Raw genomic sequence first — 18,957 nt, forward strand, 5'->3', positions numbered from 1 at the left:
CACGCACGGCTAGTGAGATAGAGAAAAAAATATATGCCAGTCTAACAAGCCTTCCTTATTCTACAGGCTACGCGTTGACAGTCCTTATAACTGAAATATTCGCCAGAACGTATAGGACATGTAAAACGTGGCATCAGGCTGATGTTGTTGTTACCGCTCCATAATCTGGCCACTCTGGCCTAACCGGTCACCTATATACTCCTTCTAAAAATAACTCACATTCTACACACCTCTACGGTAACCCAACATAGTCAAAATTAAATCCAAAAACCTATACCATAACCAGACCAAAAAAAAATATAAAATTACATCAATTTTCAAATTTCTTTAACTTTAGAACGGCATTTACATCCAATTTTCATGTTTACGAAAGCAGTATTATATACAATATGCAGATTTAGTATAATCACAATCATGCAGTGTTCAATGTAGATATACCAACACACATCCTCGCAAGCCAGGGGTCCTGAGTCAACACGTTGCCGTTGGACCCCTGGCATATTTCATTCAATATTTGTGGGCTGACTGTAGCGACGTCTTTCAGAAAAATTACAAATCTTGATTGTTTTTCTTATCTCTTAACCAATCACTGTGCTAACCAGTGCTAACTTATTATTAAGGTCTACCGTTTCCGATGGAAGACCTACTGATTCTGTTCTTTCTTTTCCACTACTACTATTTTTTTTTTTTACCGATTTTGTGCAGACGATTTCTAGAGAAAGCCTCGATAGATTTTCATGAAACTTTTGGCAATGATGGCAAAACATCTTAAATAAGTACGTTTTTTTATTTTGCCGTCGTCACTTTCGGTCTCGAGATACGGCCAATTTCTTTTTTTAATGTGGCATTTTGTCCGCCAATGCTCTCAAAATCGGTTTGAGATTGAGTCTTGAAACTTTCAGGGATGGTAGATTGTGACTCTTAAATTTGAATTTCCTGTTTAGTTTTTGTTGCCGTGACGTCCGTTGTCTACCGGAAGTAGTTTAAAAATATGCAAATTTTATTTTATTTTATTTTTTTTTTTTTGAAATGTTAATAATAGAGGCAAATAGACTGTTTCGAGTCATATTATTTCCACCGAAAGTTATTTCTTCCAACCCGGAATTAGTCGAAAAAATGAGCATTTTTCCTTGAAACTTTGAAGGATGATTCCTTCAACCAAGTGATTAGTTAAAAGTCTTTTTGAGTACTTCCAGTCATACCGGAAATGAATGAAAAAGACCGGAAGTTGTTGAAATTATTGATTTCACTCTTTAATGTGTTGCTAAACATATTTTGAAGAATTGATATGATTTTTTTTTTCATTTAAAGTTGTTTTACTTTATTTTATCAATCAAATTCGAGAAAGACTCGATAGATTTTCATGAAAATTTCAGCAATGATGGCAAATCATCTGAATTAGGTTTTTTTTTATTTTGACGTCGTCACTTCCGGTCGCGAGATACAGCCAATTTTCTGTTTTTGAAATTGCATTTTGTCAGTGTTCTCAAAAACGGTTTGAGATTGAGTCTTGAAACTTTCAAAATTTTTCATCATAACCTTCACAATAATCTTAAGTATTTAGTTATCAAAATACTTATCTTCTTCTTCAATGGCAATATTGTACTCTGGTTATGGACGAGAAATCTGTTTGACTGTTGAGGCGAAGGAAGCAGGACTCTTCATTTTACTGTGAGCAGTGATAAGTGTAAAATTAAAATTCTTGAAGTACACGTCTAAGGGTTGAAAGGTTCGTGGTCTGCATCATTCTTGAAGCTTTCTCATGATATCGGTTTTAAATATTAAGCTGTCTTTGTATTTACTCCGGTAAACTGATCGTCACATAAGCATCAAACGACGTCACAATGTAAGCAATTATTACGGAACTGTTTGACAGAATAAATTCGTTATGTAGAAATTTAGAGGGGTAATACGGAAATATAATGGGTCCTTGAAAAATGCATATCAGGCTCGGCTTACGCCTCGCCCAAAATGCATTTTTTCAAAGACCCCATATATTTCCGTATTACCCCTCTAAGTGTCTACATAACTAATTAAAGATAGTTGTAGGATCATTTACTGTAAACCTACTTTTTTCCTCGGAGTCATCATTCCGCGGAATCACAATTTCTGTTCAATCCGCTAGTAGAAAATTACGCGGATATTTTTTTTTAGATTGCCTCTATATGCCTTAAATGTATTTTAGAGTATGCTGGGATAAATGTTACCACGTACATAGCGTTAATTAATACCACTCGGGAAAAAGTTCATCTACAGTATATTTAAGATGACGACATTCATCGAAGTAATCAAAATATAATATATCAGTATATATTACAACAGATGAGAAATTTACATATCATATACGTCTTTTGTAAGGTTCTAACTTAGACTGCACTTCTTTACAATTCATTAAGGCAAATCGGTTGTATATAACATGGTTTACTTTATTATAAATTATATTTTAACAATGGTACAACTAAATCTCACTAGACTAAACAATATGTCAAAACAATATTCTGTTTTAGGACTCTCACGGTAGTAGGTCAATGTTAGCTCATAGGTAAGTAGGATTCTTTTTGGTTGTGTATATATAGCTGTTAAAACATAGGGAATTTAAAAAAAGACAACATGGAATACATATGGCTAAAACATAGTCATTTGATCCAATGTGAAAGATGCATGTGGATTGATTGATTTGATTGATTGTATGTTGTTTTACGTCCCGATCGAGAATTTTTCACTCATTTAGAGACGTCACCCTATACCGGTGAAGGGCCTCAAACTTAGACCTTTACTCGGCACTCAGGACCTTTGAGCAGTGAGGGTTCTTTATCGTGCCAACGCCTACCGTGACAGGGGCCTCGGCTTTTAAGGTCTCATCCGAAGGACCCACAACTTTCACTTCAAAGTGCTCAGCGCTTGGCGAAGGAACAGTCGTTACCTATTTTTTATCGACTTAAGTCAGTCGCGGCCGTGATTTGAACACACGACCTTCCGATCACGGAGCTAGCACTCTACCGACTAAGCTACCTTGACGGTAGAACAGTAGAGTTGCAGAACACATCATATTGTTTTTAGACAATATAGACCATCGCCCTCAAAGATTTTAAGAAATGTAATTTCTTAAAAAAAAAAAAAAAAAAAGAAAAGAAAAGAAAGGAAAGGGGGAAAAAAATTACACAAAATATCTGAAAATTGAAGTGGACGACAGCTGTGAACACTATTTTGTTAAGGAAAATAACCACTTAATGAGTCATTTTGAGGCTTAATCTGTTAAAATATAGAGATGTAACAAATGAATGACCTCATATTTCCAGAAACGGCCCTCCTTTATGCCATATTCTTTCCTATTTTATCACTTTCATATATATTCAACTCATACTTTAAGCGAATTTAAAAACTTTTTGAAAGCATAATAAAGCAAAAACTATACCGTCATGGAAATGAGAATTTACGGGTAATAAAACGTTAGTGAAATATGTAGATAACGAAGAGCACTCAAACTCATAGTCCATGCAAACAACATAAACCGGGAGCAGAACAAACAAGTACCTCCAAAAACATCAGAGGCGGGATCAGGTGCCATGGAGGAGTAAGTATCCGTCGACAATTCAGTGTGTAAATAATGGCCTAGCAATTAGTATGAAAAACGTCAGTCAGCATTTGACCTAATGATAGATTATATTTGCTGATGAGGTCATCGTATCGACCATAGAACTTGCAAAATAATGACTTCAAACGAGACTGTTGATATCTTTTCTCATCAACTTGTTGGTTAATAGCTTGTCTCGTTTTAAAAATTGATCGTACGTAAAGCATGCCCTCGTGTATCGAATCTAGGAGACATAAACCCCATATGAAGGTGATAATAGTATATTGCTACATAAATAAGGGAAGTTGACGATAGAAAAGTTGAAGTCATCACGTTTATCATAAAGTTTTGTTGTAAGGTTACCATTAACGTCTTTTTCTAGTAAAATATCCAAATATGAAACAGATGTGTCAGACTATGTGGTGTCTTTTATTTCTTATTTTTATTTAAGTTCACTGGGATATATCGAATCGACATATGAATGGAAGTAACTACATGTATTGTTAATCGATAATATCTAAATCTTATGTGGCCATGAATGAAGTCTATTGGTGCATATGACAATCAGAAATTTGAATTTCAGTTGTTATACCCCCTTCCTTTACAGAAATTCAACATGATGATTCAATTTCTCTTCTTGTTTATTTGTATATATACATGTAAATAACCTTAAAGAAACGATTTAAAAAAATAATTTAAAAAACACCTTTATTTATGAACTGCATGCCCAATATATGAGGTTCCCATGTCTTCACCTAAACTTCCAACATTAAGTTTATTGTTTGAAATAGTACGTTTTAAAATATATTGATTAAAATGGTCTTTTTCATACTTTGTATTCTTATGAAGCAGAATTTATTCAAAAACTTCTACATGAGAAGAAAAAAACGCTTGCTGTGACCTTCAGCTCGAAATAGACTAAAACTTTGTTCTATATCAACCGATTCTATCAGATTGATGACAAAGCAAAATAAGAGTATTAATATGCTGCATAAAATCTAAAATTCAAGTCAAATTAATTCCGACCCCCTTTCTTGATCCACTGATCAAACCTGGGGTCAATTACTTTGAGATGTAATTAATTAAATTACAATAACTTTGGAACTTTTACCATTACAATTACCATTTCCATTACTCTCATTCAGAAAAGTAATTAATGAAATAACAATTACTTTGTTAAAGTAATGAATTACATTACACATTACATTTTATAAGAGAAAAACACAAATTTTATGACCACACAATTTATATCCATAAATTAACTTTCTCACACTTTGTGCTCGGTCAGTATGCTTTCCCTCAGGTCTATAAGTCAGAGTGGTTATTTGGTATTTTGGATTCATTTATCATGTTCATGTAGTTGACAAATCTACAGTTAACAAAGAAAGTGGATAGGAACACTTTCAATGTTGTTCAGTGTCTGATGTTAGTTCCTCTTTTTTTTTTCTCTTTTTTTTGAAATAAATGATAAACATTTCATACTATATGTTCTACATGTATGTAAAGTGATATTTAATTTACAGATAATTCTATAATTATGTATTAATAATTTAATTAACTGGCACTTGTAATTAGCTGAGCAGGCATAATCAATGAAGATTATAAATTTAACACAATTATCCAAAGGTGATAATTATTGGTACCTAGATATAGGGTTTGAAGTCAGAGAGGACTCTCAAGGTTAAAAAAAATGAATGATGGACGATATCAATATTTACATTTGGCCTTATAGTTTCAATTTGTGTCTTTAAGTAGGTCATACTGATCTTGTATCACCAAGTCCATTTTACCAGAATGAACTTTGTGAAAAAAAACAAAAACAAAACAAATTGAAAAATATAGTTCGTATCTTAATTGGTAGCCTCAGTACACAAGTATTAATATCACTTGTTTTGTGACTATCTTTGAAACCTAATGATTTCTTTTAATATTTTTTTCTGGCTCTCTTCAGTTGATTTTATAACTATCTTGTCAAGAAGTTTTCTATTAAAACAATAATTTAGTATGTCTATCAATCACCATTGAATAAACATCTTTTAAAAAATGGTAAGATATAGGATTTTAATTTTAAGACTTTAACATTATAAATAATAATAATAAATAAACTCTCAATGGTCTTGCTTTGTTTAAGCTTCAGTAATAAATTTATATTAAAATACAAAATGCAATTGAAATGTAATTGAAAAGTAATGGTCATTACTGACATTTTTTGGAAGTAATGCATTACATTACAATTACTTGTAATTGAAAGATGGATCCATTACACATTACATCCCATTACTTTGAAAAAAATGTAATGATTACAATGCATTACCATTACACATTACCATTACCCCAGGTCTGCCACTGATCCAATTCGACCACCCAATGTTAAATACCTTCCAACGCCCCTCAAGTAGTACGGTTTACACGCATCAAATAGCCTGCGACACACTTCACTGGTAAGGAATTTGTTTGAAATTAGGAATGTCACAACCTTAATCAATGTAAAAGTCTCATAAATAGCTGGAATGTAGATTCCTGTGAGTGTGGCTTCTACAGATCTGCAGATCCTAGATCGTAGTATTCAAAATTAAGTTACGTTTCATTACAGTGTTCAAAAATTTGTTCAAGTTTTTCAAACTTCTGTTTTTATTTTCAGTATTTCTGTTCATTTAATAAGTAAATTTATCATAAATTTATCATTACGGTATTTTAATTCAGTTAAAGTGTTAGCTTATTTTTTTTTTAAATACAAAAAAAACTAGACTATCATATAGCATTTCCTTTCAAGACCGTATAAGTGCTATTTTTGCTTGTTCATTCATGTGTATTTCAATGTAGTGTCCTACGTAAATGCATGTCATATGTTATGTCTGTTTCTTTGTGTGTAAATCATGCCCTATGTTCTGCATGCTATTGTAATTTTAACTATCTGATAATGTGTATACCTGTCATTTACATGTACATACATGTATATGTATGTTTTACTAATCTTGTCGTTCGAAAGCTCTACAGAGCTTGTGTTTGTAGTTGAAAAAACGACATTAAATAAAATTTTCTGATTTTGAATGCTAAAAATCACTTTGATTCTACACACAAGTTCTCTGAAGTTACATAAAAAGGATGCTGGGGTTATTCATTGACAACATTTATGTAGTCTTCGGAGACCAGGTCTTCCAACAAACTGTTGGAATGTCGATGGGCACTAATTGCGCTCCTTTATTAGCTGACCTTTTTAGCAGAATTCATTTAAATACTTCCATATGAGAAGATGAGAAGAAAACACTTGTTATGGCCTTCAGTTTGAAATTTAGAAAAATCGACGATGTATTATCAATTAACAATAGTTACTTCCATTCATATGTCGACTCGATATATATACCAGTGAACTTGAAATATAAGACACCGTAGAGTCTGCCACATCTGTTTCATATTTGGATGTTTTACTGACTATAGACGATAAGGGCCAACTAACAACTAAACTGTATGACACACGAGATGACTTCAGCTTTTATATCGTCAACTTTAGTTTATTTATATAGTAATTTCCCGCTATCGCCTGCATATTGTGTTTACATCTCCCAATACAATGTCCTTGACCAATGACAATGACCGGTATGTTCCGTCTACCTGATCAATGCATACAATGTACATGTACGTCCCTGGAACTCCATTTTGCTGGGAGGGACACTATTATGACAACTATACCTTAAATAATTTAAAAAGATTAATTAAGCAAATTAATTTTGAATCAATAAAGGAGAAAAATCTGCATATTAAACCGAAGGCGGACCTTTTATTATAGAGGCAGGCCGGACCTTATATGTTATCGTATTAGGTCCCCCCGGACCTTTAAACGAGGCGGACCAAATATTATGCGACACCGGTCAACAGGGGATGCTTACTCCTAGGCACCTGACCCCACCTCTGGAATTTTTGGAGATCCGTTTTTATGACCTGTTCACAAATTTGTTTGTTAGTAGATTTTTTAGATCGAGCACCATTCGTTATCTTCACCCTTTTCTCAAAGGAAAAGTCAAGGTCATAATAGCCTATGAAAAAACCTTTTTTTCTGAATATAGTGAAATGTTTTGTAAGCTTTAACTGTTAATGTAAACACTTTGTAAGTTTAAGTTTTTGATCCCAGGTTTATTTAACAATATAGACTTCAGTCGAAATCTATATAATGCCATACATAAAAGTAGAGGACAAACAGTCCTTAAATAAAACGTTTATCAAGTCACACCATCTTTTGCTATAATCTGCAAATTTTCTAGGTAATAAGTAACTTTTTAATTGGCTTTTACATTTTACAAATTAAGATAAAATGCATACATGTAAAATTGCAGAAGGAATATATAATCAATATTGCTTAAAATTATCTTATATAGTATACAAGTCTAATAGTTGAATACGTTTTTGGGCTTAAAGCTGAACACGATTCGTAAAAGGAATATGTCCGCCATTTTTGATCGGATTCTCGCTATATCTGAGGACTCCTATATAAAGCGGCTGACACTGTTCAGTGTAATCAGTCATCACCTGTGTAGACGGACGTATACTATACAGCACTCGGTAGCGACGAAAAATAACTGTATACTTCTTCTTATGCAGGGAAGTAAGATATCAAAGAAACTTACAATAGTTGCACAGGTCAGTGCAGTATACAAACAAACACAAATACACGTAACAGAAATAAAATGTGAACAATGGTAATGCAAGATAACCAGCACGAACAAGCGGGTCGCCATGCCACGCCGATACCCGTGACAATAAAGCAGTCAGGTGTAACGAATGCGAGGAGTATACCCTGGTGCTGATATCGTAGATAGTAATTTAGAAATGGCGTTTGCCTATTTACGAGTCTTGTTCAGCTTTAATCATGTATAAATAAACTTTAAATCAGTTATCCAGATTTTCTAACAATTCTCGCCATTCATTGTAAAAATCTTCTTATTTTCTTGGACTTCAATATAGAAATTTTTGTGTCCCGCAGAGCAGAGCGGCACTTAGGGATCACTTTACCCGGCGTCTGTCTGTATGTCTAGCTGTCCATCTGTCCGTCTGTCACACCTTGTATCTCAAGAACTGTAAGAGATATGGACTACCATGGTTATCGACCTCGTGACCCTTGACCTTGACCTTTGACCTACTTTACAAAAAAGTTAAAATTGCCAATATACAGCATATTTTTGCCTTTTAAGGGGTAAGTCTATGCTATTTAGCGTGTGCACTGATTGTCATAAAGCATTATGAAAAATACCAGCGTTACAATTCACTTGACCTTGAACTTTGATCTATTTTGCAAAAAATACACCGGGCAGTTTAATTTAACTTAAGACTTTTGAATTTTGAGAGGCGGGGTGTTGATAATTAGTATTTATACATGTTTATGAGCTCATAAAATACTGTACTTTGAAACTGTATGATATTCAGTTAGCGTTACCACACAGACTGATATTTAAATATCATGAAAATACATCGGGATCGGGATCCCACAATGGATCATGTAAAATGAGTAATAATTATTTATAATAATTTCAACTTAAATTATTCATTTGAGGGTTGGGAATCATATTTTCTTTAATTGTCAGACTCTACCGCAGTCTTATACTATGTGTGGATGTTTTTGTGCATTCATGAACTATCATGCTTGTAGTAAATAAATACATGTAGCTAACTACACTTATATTTATTTACATCTTTAATGAAGCTACAAAGCAGGCGACATATGTGTTTCTTGGAACACTCTAGTTTGATATATAGTTTTTCCTTAACATTTTTCTAAAAACAATAAAATTCAATTTACATTCACAACTCTCTTGTGCATTTCTAATGGTATAAATATATTATTTTGCTAGCAATAAACAGTAATCCAGAGGCTTGTTATAAGTACTTTCACAAATTCCAAATATCACATTTTGACATGAAATATCTGGGATAAAACATAAATTCAAACTATTCCACCAGTTCAAAAAGTCATTCTAAATGCTTTAGTACTTTCACAAAAATATAACCTGTGTTCTATTGTGTCCATTTCCTTACACGTTTTACATAATGGTGATTTTTTTTATACCCAAGTTATATCATAGTTTTCCATGTGCTATAAATCTATGAATTAATTTACAATTAAAAGATTGCAATGAAATATGTGGAGATAACGAACAGTATTCGAGCTCATATGTCCATTAGTCGCCCGCGTGGCGCAGTGGTTAGAGCGTTTGCTCTAGAGTCGCGGAGTAAGGAGTTGATCCTTAAGTCGCGGGTTCGAATCCCACTGCGGGACGTGGAGACCGGTCCTTCGGATGAGACCGTATAAACCGAGGTCCCGTGTCGCAGTAGGTGTTGGCACGAAAAAGATTCCTCACTGCTCAATGGCCCTGAGTGCCGAGTATAGGTCAAAATTTGTAGCCCTCCAGCGGCAAGTGGTGGCGTCTCCATATGACTGAAAAATTCTCGAGAGGGACGTTAAACAAAAAAAATCAAAAAAACAAACAAATGTCCATTAAACATTATAAAATAGGAGCAGAGCAAACACGGACCTCTAAGACATCAGAGGTAGGATCAGGTGCCATGGAGGAGTGAGCATCCCCTGCCGACCGGTCACACCCGCCGTGTGCATGCTCCTTGTCATTATCGGGAAATAACGGGAAAATCCGTCGACAATTCATTGTGTAAATAATGGCCTAACAATTAGTATGAAAAAAAATCAGTCAGCATTTGACTCAATGAAAGATTGTATTTGCTGACAAGGTCATTGTATCGACCATAGAACTTACGAAATGATGACTTTAAACGAGACCGCTGATATTCTTGTTTCATCAACTTGTTTGTCAATAACTTACCTCGTTTTAGAAATTGTTCATAAATTATCTCTTTCTTCATATCAAAGAAAAGGAATCATTACTCTTGTACCTAAAAAAGACAATGATCAAACTTAATTAAAGAAATTTTCTTCTTCCTTGAGGATTTCATTTTTTTCACATATGATTTTATCATTAACCTTTAATCACTGACTTTCATTTTCTAAGACTGAATGTGTTTCTTGTAAATATATAAAACTATTCTTAAAGGATTTTTTTAGCTACGTTAAAATACCAAGTCATTTAATTTTTGAGCCGAGCCCTCTAACATTAAGTGAAATACACGATAATTCAAACGACATCAAAATTGAAAAAATATTCTACATGCAATATTACTGCAATGCTACAACTGTAAAGTAACTTACATGTGATTAGGCCTGGGTCACTCAAACACCTACTGCAATCTGTTTTCGTCATGCGCCCTGTGGTTTCCGTTGTCCACCTGACGTAAACTTTTGAACATCTTAGATGTTTTTGGTATATAGAATCTATATGGGTGAGGAGGAATAAAAATTGTGAATTTCATGGTTTCTTCTCCCCTGGGCTCTTAAGGATGTGGCCAAAACCATTAAAATTTATGCAATCTTCAAAATTTTTTAAGTCTTCTTTATTCCCTCGACATCAAGAAATCAAACTAATGTCATGTATAAGCAGTGAGCTTAAATTGTGAATTGAGAAATTCGTAACCCCTAGGTTTAGGCTCTAGGTAGTTGGTAGTATATTTTTAAGTTCTTTATTAATGGACACCTAGCAGGCCAGCTGTTTGAAGGATTAGTACTCAACTTTTTATCAATTCGGGAAAATCATCGCCCCTGGGTCCATAATTCAAAATTTCAAATATGTTATGTATAATAAACTAAGCTTGGTTGGATATACATAACATATTTTAAAATCTCCTCCTTCGCTCATAAGCTTATAAGTAATCACGCTTAGCACTTAACAAAAATCCATTGCCATCTGGCCCATGGCTTAGGCCTAGGAGTGAGGCTAAATGGTCAGGTATTGAAAGTAAATTACACGTCTGAAAAACATACTTATGGACATTTAGCTGACAAATTTGTTTGCATGATTATAATGATTATTAGCCCTCTTCACAAATTATAGAATTCATGTCCACTAGGCTAATACATCAGGCAACAAGGTGTTTTTGGTCATATTCTAAAATTTATTATACACGTATTTCTATCCCCCAGGAAATTGTAGGTCAAAGTGTTCTCAACAAACCATAGAATTTTTGTCATATGAGTCAACATTTACAAATGGGCCAAAGTGGGTATAGTCTGAGAAACTAATGATATCCAGGTGAACATCGGTGTGCTTGTGGTTTGTAAAAGGAAATTTAAATATTCAAACATTATGTACCTATGTACAGCGCTTAAAAAATAAAAAAAATTAAAATGTAAATTTTTAATATTTTTCCAAATTTTGCTTTATTTCAGGATGGTTTATTCTTTCTTCTTCCTGTTGGTCGTTGGGGCTACATTTTGCTCTGTGGTAGGAATTATTTATTTCAATTTCATTGTTTTCAAACATTTAACATGAATGGTTTAATTAGAAAGCAAGTTTCTTTTGTATACAAGTAACCCATTTACATTATACATGTATGCGTAAAGCTTTTAGACTAAAAATATTTTAGGGTTATTATCAAATTTATTGTAACTGTTGTAGTCAAACATTCTTTTGCATTTGACTGACCATGCCATGTATATCTTACTATAACTTTTCAAAAAATTGAATCACCGCTGTCATGTTTTTCAGTACTTATTGGCCTGGTAACCTTCAAAGTTTAAACTTTCCCTGGGTGTACATATATTTGTTTTTAAATATGCTTCGAATGTATGGTTAGAATTTACATTTATCTATTTTCAAAATATGCTTCAGTTACCTTACCTTAACCTTAAATCTTTCCACACCATAGCGCATAAGGCCGTGCCGCTTTCTTTCCATTTCTTTCTGTTCCTAGTTGCTGTTTTGGTAGCATTCTACATAGGCCTACCAGCAGCATTTCTCTCTACTATTCTTCTCCAGGTGGTCTGCCCAAGGCTATCTTGCAGTCATTATTTCCTTTTCTTCTTAGTATGTGCCCTATTCAATCGCATTTTCTCTTACATAATTCACAGCTAATGCTATCTATTCCTTCTCTTTCCATAATTCTTGCAATTATTATATGTTGTTGCCATCTTATTCTTAATATTCTTCTTGGGCACTTCATCTGGAATGCATCTATGTGTTTTTCGTCTATTTTGGTGATCTTCCATGTTTCGCATTCATACAATAGCACTGGTCATACAAAACCTTTGAAAGAGTGATCTTTTGCTTTCCTTCCTATTCCTATGGTGTTCCACATCCTCCATAGTCTTTGAAACAGCCGTTTTGCTTCTGTTCTTAATATTGATGTCTCCCCCAACCTCTTTATCTATCATAGCACCAAAGTATATAATTGCTTTAAATCTTCTATTTGCTCGTTGTGTACTGCACAATGACATTCCTATTCCTGGTGTAATCAGTCGTCAGTGTTTTACATTAAATATTTCTTTGCATTTAACTTAAGCATATCCTTACTGCTTCTGGTGTTAATTTCCTGGTACCTTCGTCTTTTTCCTGGTGGTGTCCATCTTAGGGCGACTTTTGGAATTTTTGATCCTTCCATTCTAAGGACATGTGCTAGCCATCTAAATCTCCTTTGTTTTAACTCGTTGATGATAGACTTTGAGTTTTGTCATTTTCAGTAGGTCGACATTCGATATTGGCCAAAAGGTTTTACAGATTTGACGGAGACAGCTGTGGTGGAAACTAGACAGTGATCTCATATATGCCTTCGTAACCCTCCAACATTCACTTCCATACAAAAGTATTGTATTGTATTCACGTTGCCGTTATATAATTTCACTTTTGCTTTCCTGTTTTTGTTTTTATTGTTTTGATCTCCAGATTGTTTTAAATTTGTAAAACGCTGTTCTTGCTTTTGCTAGTCTGTTCTTGATATCTTTTTGAGTTGGATCTTCAGTACTAACTACTGCCCCAAGGGGGACAATTTAATCAACTTGTTAAATTTCATTTCCATCCACCTTTAGTTTATTTATGGAAGATGTGTTGAACCTCATTGCTTCGGTTTCTTGAGTTGCAGACCAATTTGACTGGCATAATGGCTGAGTCTTTGCGATTCTACTTGCATATGATCTTGTCGAGATGACAGAAGAGCAAAGTCGAGGTCCTCTAAGGTGGAAAAAATGAACCATGTTTTACCTCGTTTACAGTCACCTGTTGTTTTCTCCATTACCCAGTGAATGGCAACCAAGAATAAGATGGAAGATATGATGCATCCCTGTCTTACTCCTGAGTTGACTGAAAACCAGTCTGTCTCTTTGTTGTTGAGTATAACTGAGCATTTAAACTGTGTATAGAAGCACTTGATGATGGTTACGATTTTTTCTGGAACTCCGTATTCTCTTAAAATTTTTTCAAAGTGTGTCTCTATGGATACTATCAAAGGCCTTTTTGAAATCAATAAAGTTTATATAAAGTGGTGTTTTCCATTCAATTGATTGCTCTGTAATGTTTTTCAGAGTGAATATTTGGTCAATGAAGCCTTTCCCTTTTCTAAATCCTGCCTGTTCTTGTCTTTGGATATTGTCTAACTCTCTGTCAATTCTTTTGAGAAGCACTCTGCAGAAGACCTTACTTGGGATGGAGAGCAGAGCTGTAACTGTTCAAAGAACTGTGAACGATAGTATTGTTCTCCCGCCTACTTCCAAGTCAATTTTCAAAAGTTAACACATTTGAATGATTTTTCATATTTATGTACATGTAGATATTTATATGAATTTTCATAAAACATTACTTATTTGGGAATACAAAGAGAGATAACTCTATAATTTTGGTAAAACTTGTGTTTTTCACTATAGAAATCAACGGAAAACGAAAAATATTTTTAAAACATCTTTCCCCCCGTGAAACAAAAATTCCTTTTGACACAAATTCATACCAAAGCTTTTTGTGTTTCACGGGAGGGGGGGGGGGGTGGAACGTTTGTTTACAGACAAAAAACGACAAAAATGCTTATTTTTTTCCACCAATTTCGAAGGGGTTTACAACTTAAACGTTGTATTTTATCAATTATATATGTTTAATTTTATATGCGTAAAACAAAAGATTTTAGTAACATTTATTCGTATCCAAGAATACTTTAAAATGTGGTGATGCTTTAAAGCCCAATTTCAATGGAAAATATCGTCTACCCCCCTTATTTAAAGAGCTGGAATTTGGGGTAATTAACTATTTAACACTTGTATTAAAATTATCAGTCAATTACCATTGAAATGTTCGCTGCTTTCAACAAAGATTTTACGGCCAAATTGCCATTAGTATTGAATTAAATGAGTGTAAAATGTAGGTGGGAATCGAGAGATAGCGTGCGTAGTTCTTTTTCTCAGGATGAAGTGCAAAATTGAATACTTTTATTTCTGTAGTTGAATCCCAAACTGGATTGTGTTATTTATTCACCAGCACTTACCAACTGTTTTACAGTTTGCGGCAAATATTGAACGTTGGGTTACAACTATTGCTACACTGATAACACCAACTCAACCGACAGAGTCGGATGAACAGGATGGCAACGTAATACAGAAGAAAGTAAGATTCCGTCCTTGTGAAAAATTTTTACACTACTAGTATATAGATTTCGTTTACGTGTAATAAGTGTAAAGCTTTTTATTCACTGTTTTTTTTTTTTTTTTTTTTTGTTTGTTTGTTTGTTTGTTTGTTGTTTTTTTTTTTGTTGTTTTTTTGTTTTGTTTTTGTTGTTTTTTTTGTTTTTTTTTTTTTTTTGATTTAACATGTTCTCTTTCTGGAATCACTGGATAACTATGAAGTCCCAGGTTTATTCACTTTAAGAGATTGTTACTTTTATGTCGTATGTATACACGTACATTTTTGTTTTATTTTAATTTCTGTCCAAATCAATTTTATATCAATTTATACATTTGTATTTTTCTTAAAATTCTTTTCGTTTATTTTTATCATTATCATTTTCTTTTCTTTTATTTCATTTCATTTATTTATCTATTTATTTTATTTTATCTTATGTTTATTATTATTATTATTATTATTTTGCCTGAATAACACGCCTTTATATTTGTTCCCCTCTCATTTTTAATTTGTGGGTTACACTTTAAGCCATATATTATATAATAAATATATATCAAAGATATTTTAGTTAATGAAGTCGTGCAGAGACTAAACCCATTTGGGCAAAAGCGTCAATTTTTCCCCAACAATTGGAATAATATCCAATAATTATTTGACTCACAATCTTGCAGGAATTCCTCTAGTTTCTTTTTAATTTTCTCAGCAGTGTTCTGGTAACAGACTTTTATTTTGTACTGAAAATTCCTTTTTCCTTATTAGGCTGGATTTAGATCAGACTCTGGATTGCACTTAGTTGGAAATGAACCGAAGGTCAACGAGACATCAGCTTCAAAACAGACTGAAAGCGCATCTGCGAACAAATCCAACATCAACAAGAATCTTACAACTGGCAACGAGATGTCTGTTACCGGAGAAAATTCTAGTGACACAGGAAAATATGCTATTTTTGTAGCAACAGTACTTCTTTATGTTTCAGTGCCCATTATTTTAATCGTGCTTTATAAATTTTGTAATGTAATTCCTTAAAAGTTTAATTGATAAATTAAATTCAAATTTCTATTTTTGACTCTTTTATTTGGTCCCCTGTCTTGCAGTACAATTTACTCATGCCTTTCTTCAATTTTAAACATTCAAGATTTTACCATACTTGAAGAAAAGTTACAGCGTAAAATTTCGATCCTTTTGTAGACGTATTATCGTCATTAAGGGGCCAGGCAATATTAATCACCAAGGTGAAACAGGTGCAAAGTATGATTTTATATGTACTTTTTGGGTCTTTCGTTAAGTTGGGACATGCAATTTTTTAAACGTAATGTTGATGGGACATTCTTAGTTTCCTCTTTAAAAACTGTTCGAAACAAAATAAATTGGCAAATCAATGAAATACATGATATGTATTCAAATACATATAAATGGAACCTAATATTAATTGTTGCATGTGATTGTAATTTATGAAGAAGTGAGAGAACACTTCATACATAACAGTATTTTTTAACCTCAGAATAAGCCCTTAACTCACAGGTTCCTCCTTTTTTCAACAATTTAGACCTGGCTTAGAGTGCCAAACTGCCTTCTGCTTCTTTTAACATTTCCAAATAATCTGAAAATTAATACATCATTAGATTTAGCAAATACATGCAATTACAAGAAAAGCAATAGCAAATTAGCCATACTTCACTGAAAAATAAAAACAAATTGTGATCAATTAAGAGAACTCACTAACTTGGATCATGATGATAGGTGCTTTCTATGAAAAGTTTCGTCTTCTTACAATATCAGATTTTTTTCTAAAACAGTAGCATTAAAAACTCTTGTTTACTATAATATTTTGAAATATAAATACAGGTAATAAATCAAATTTGATTTTCAAGGTTTGTGCCAAAGTGCTCAGATGTATCCTTCATCTTCCTGCAACTTTAAAATGAACTATGGCTCATATTCCTCATTCAACCAAACTTTTATATGTTTCATGTATGTGACTCAAAATCACTTTTAAAATTCCCAAAACATTTAATCCTGAAAAGAACAATACCAACATTTCTTCAACTGAATGGAGTCGGTCTGATTTCAATATAACTTGGCACACAAGTAGACTATACTAAGATACATAATTCTGTGTATCGGTTTTTGATTTCGATGAACGGTTTTGCCATGGTTGCTAAAAAATAGAAATTTCTGTGAAATACTTTCAAAACGCTACTCCTCCTACAGTTTTGGTTTGATTTCAATATCATTTGGCACACAAGTAGACTATACTAAGAAACTAAGCTACATAATTCTGTATATCGGTTTTTGATTTCGATGAACGGTGTTGCCATAGCTACTAAAAATAGAAATTTATGTGAAATACTTTCAAAGCACTACCCCTCCTACAGTTTTGGTCTGATTTCAATATCACTTGGCACACAAGTAGACTATACTAAGATACATAATTCTGTGTATCGGTTTTTGATTTCGATGAACGGTGTTGCCATCGTTACTAAAAATAGAAATTTCTGTGAAATACTTTCAAAACGCTACTCCTCCTACAGTTTTGGTCTGATTTCAATATAACTTGAAAAAACAAGTAGACTCACTAAGATACATAATTCTGTATGTCATTTTTTTTTAAATTTTGATGAATGGTTTCGCCTTGGTTACTAAAAATAGAAATTTCTGTGAAATACTTTCAAACACTACTCCTTCTACAGTTGTGGTCTAATTTCAATATAACTTAGCACACAAGTAGAACCTACAAGCGGTAGTACTTCTGGCCTCTAGGTAGCTGATGCAAAATAATAGATTTGTATACAGTGTATATTATAGTGGATATTAATTAGACTATTTCACACAAAACGAGGATAGGACATATACTTTTTCCATTCTATAAGGTTTAAGACCGACACGGAAGCCTAATTAGGAATATCAAAAATATATATTTGAATTCGATATAACGAATTTTTTACAATGAATTTAATTCGTTATAAGATTTTTTTTTCAATTCCTTATAGCGAATTTACGGAAGCCCATTTAGGACCTATCGAAAAATATTTTGTAATACGATATTACGAATTTGTTATAACGAATTCAATTCTTTATAACAATTTCATTGAATTCGTTATAACGAATTTAATCTGTTATAACAAATTTATTGAATTTGCTATAACGAATTCAATAATTTGTTATAACAGATTAAATTCGTTTAAACGAATTCAAAAATTTGTAATAACAAATTAAATTCGTTTAACAAATTCTAAAAATTTGTTATAACGAAATAATTCGTTTAATCAAATTCAACAATCGCTGCCTATAGAAAAATATATATGAATTCGATATAACGATTTGTCGAATTCATTTTAACGAATTGAATTTGTTATAACAAATTAAGGAATTCGTTTTAACGAATTTAATTCGTTATAACAAGTTTTAGAATTTGTTATAACAAATTTAATCTGCTATAACAAATTTTTGATTTCTTTATCACGAATTCAATAATTTTGTTATAACAGATTAAATTCGTTATAAAGAATTCAAAGAAATTGTTATAACAAATTAAATTCGTTATAACACTTTCGACAATTCGTTATATCGAGTTCAAAAATATTTTTTGATAGGTCCTAAATGGGCTTCCGTACGAATTAAATTTGTTATGACAGATTTATTATAACAGATTATATCCGTTTAATCGAATTCCAAAATTTGTATAACGAATTATATTCTTTTAAACGAATTCTTAAATTTGTTATAACGAATTAAATTCGTTTAATCGAATTTGACATTTAGGGCCTATAGAAAAATATTTATGATTCGTTATAACAAATTGTCGAATTTGTTTAACAGATTTAATGCGTGATAACAAATTTAGAAACTTATTTAAACGAATTTATTCTGTTATAACAAATTTTGGATTTC

The 18,957-nt window shown here is 32.7% G+C and overlaps 2 protein-coding genes across 2 annotated transcripts in view; one reads left to right on the forward strand and one right to left on the reverse strand.

The window, feature by feature from the left end:
- The window catches only part of LOC133201790 (mitochondrial import inner membrane translocase subunit Tim13-like), a 164,597-nt gene that overhangs the window by 123,758 nt on the left and 21,882 nt on the right, over nucleotides 1–18,957 (reverse strand). The gene's annotated exons all lie outside the window — the stretch shown is intronic.
- LOC133201643 (uncharacterized) overlaps nucleotides 1–18,957 on the forward strand; it is a 50,199-nt gene that overhangs the window by 12,640 nt on the left and 18,602 nt on the right. The window contains exons 2-4 of the mRNA XM_061337432.1: nucleotides 11,859–11,913; nucleotides 14,947–15,051; nucleotides 15,826–16,059. Coding sequence (XP_061193416.1) covers nucleotides 11,860–11,913; nucleotides 14,947–15,051; nucleotides 15,826–16,059 — 393 coding nt within the window. The 5' untranslated portion in view covers nucleotide 11,859. The remainder of the gene's footprint in view (nucleotides 1–11,858; nucleotides 11,914–14,946; nucleotides 15,052–15,825; nucleotides 16,060–18,957) is intronic.

The sequence above is a fragment of the Saccostrea echinata genome, unplaced genomic scaffold (assembly GCF_033153115.1).
Source record: "Saccostrea echinata isolate AGI-Se365-2 ecotype Australia unplaced genomic scaffold, CSIRO_AGI_Sech_v1 ptg000045l, whole genome shotgun sequence".
Taxonomy (NCBI): domain Eukaryota; kingdom Metazoa; phylum Mollusca; class Bivalvia; order Ostreida; family Ostreidae; genus Saccostrea; species Saccostrea echinata.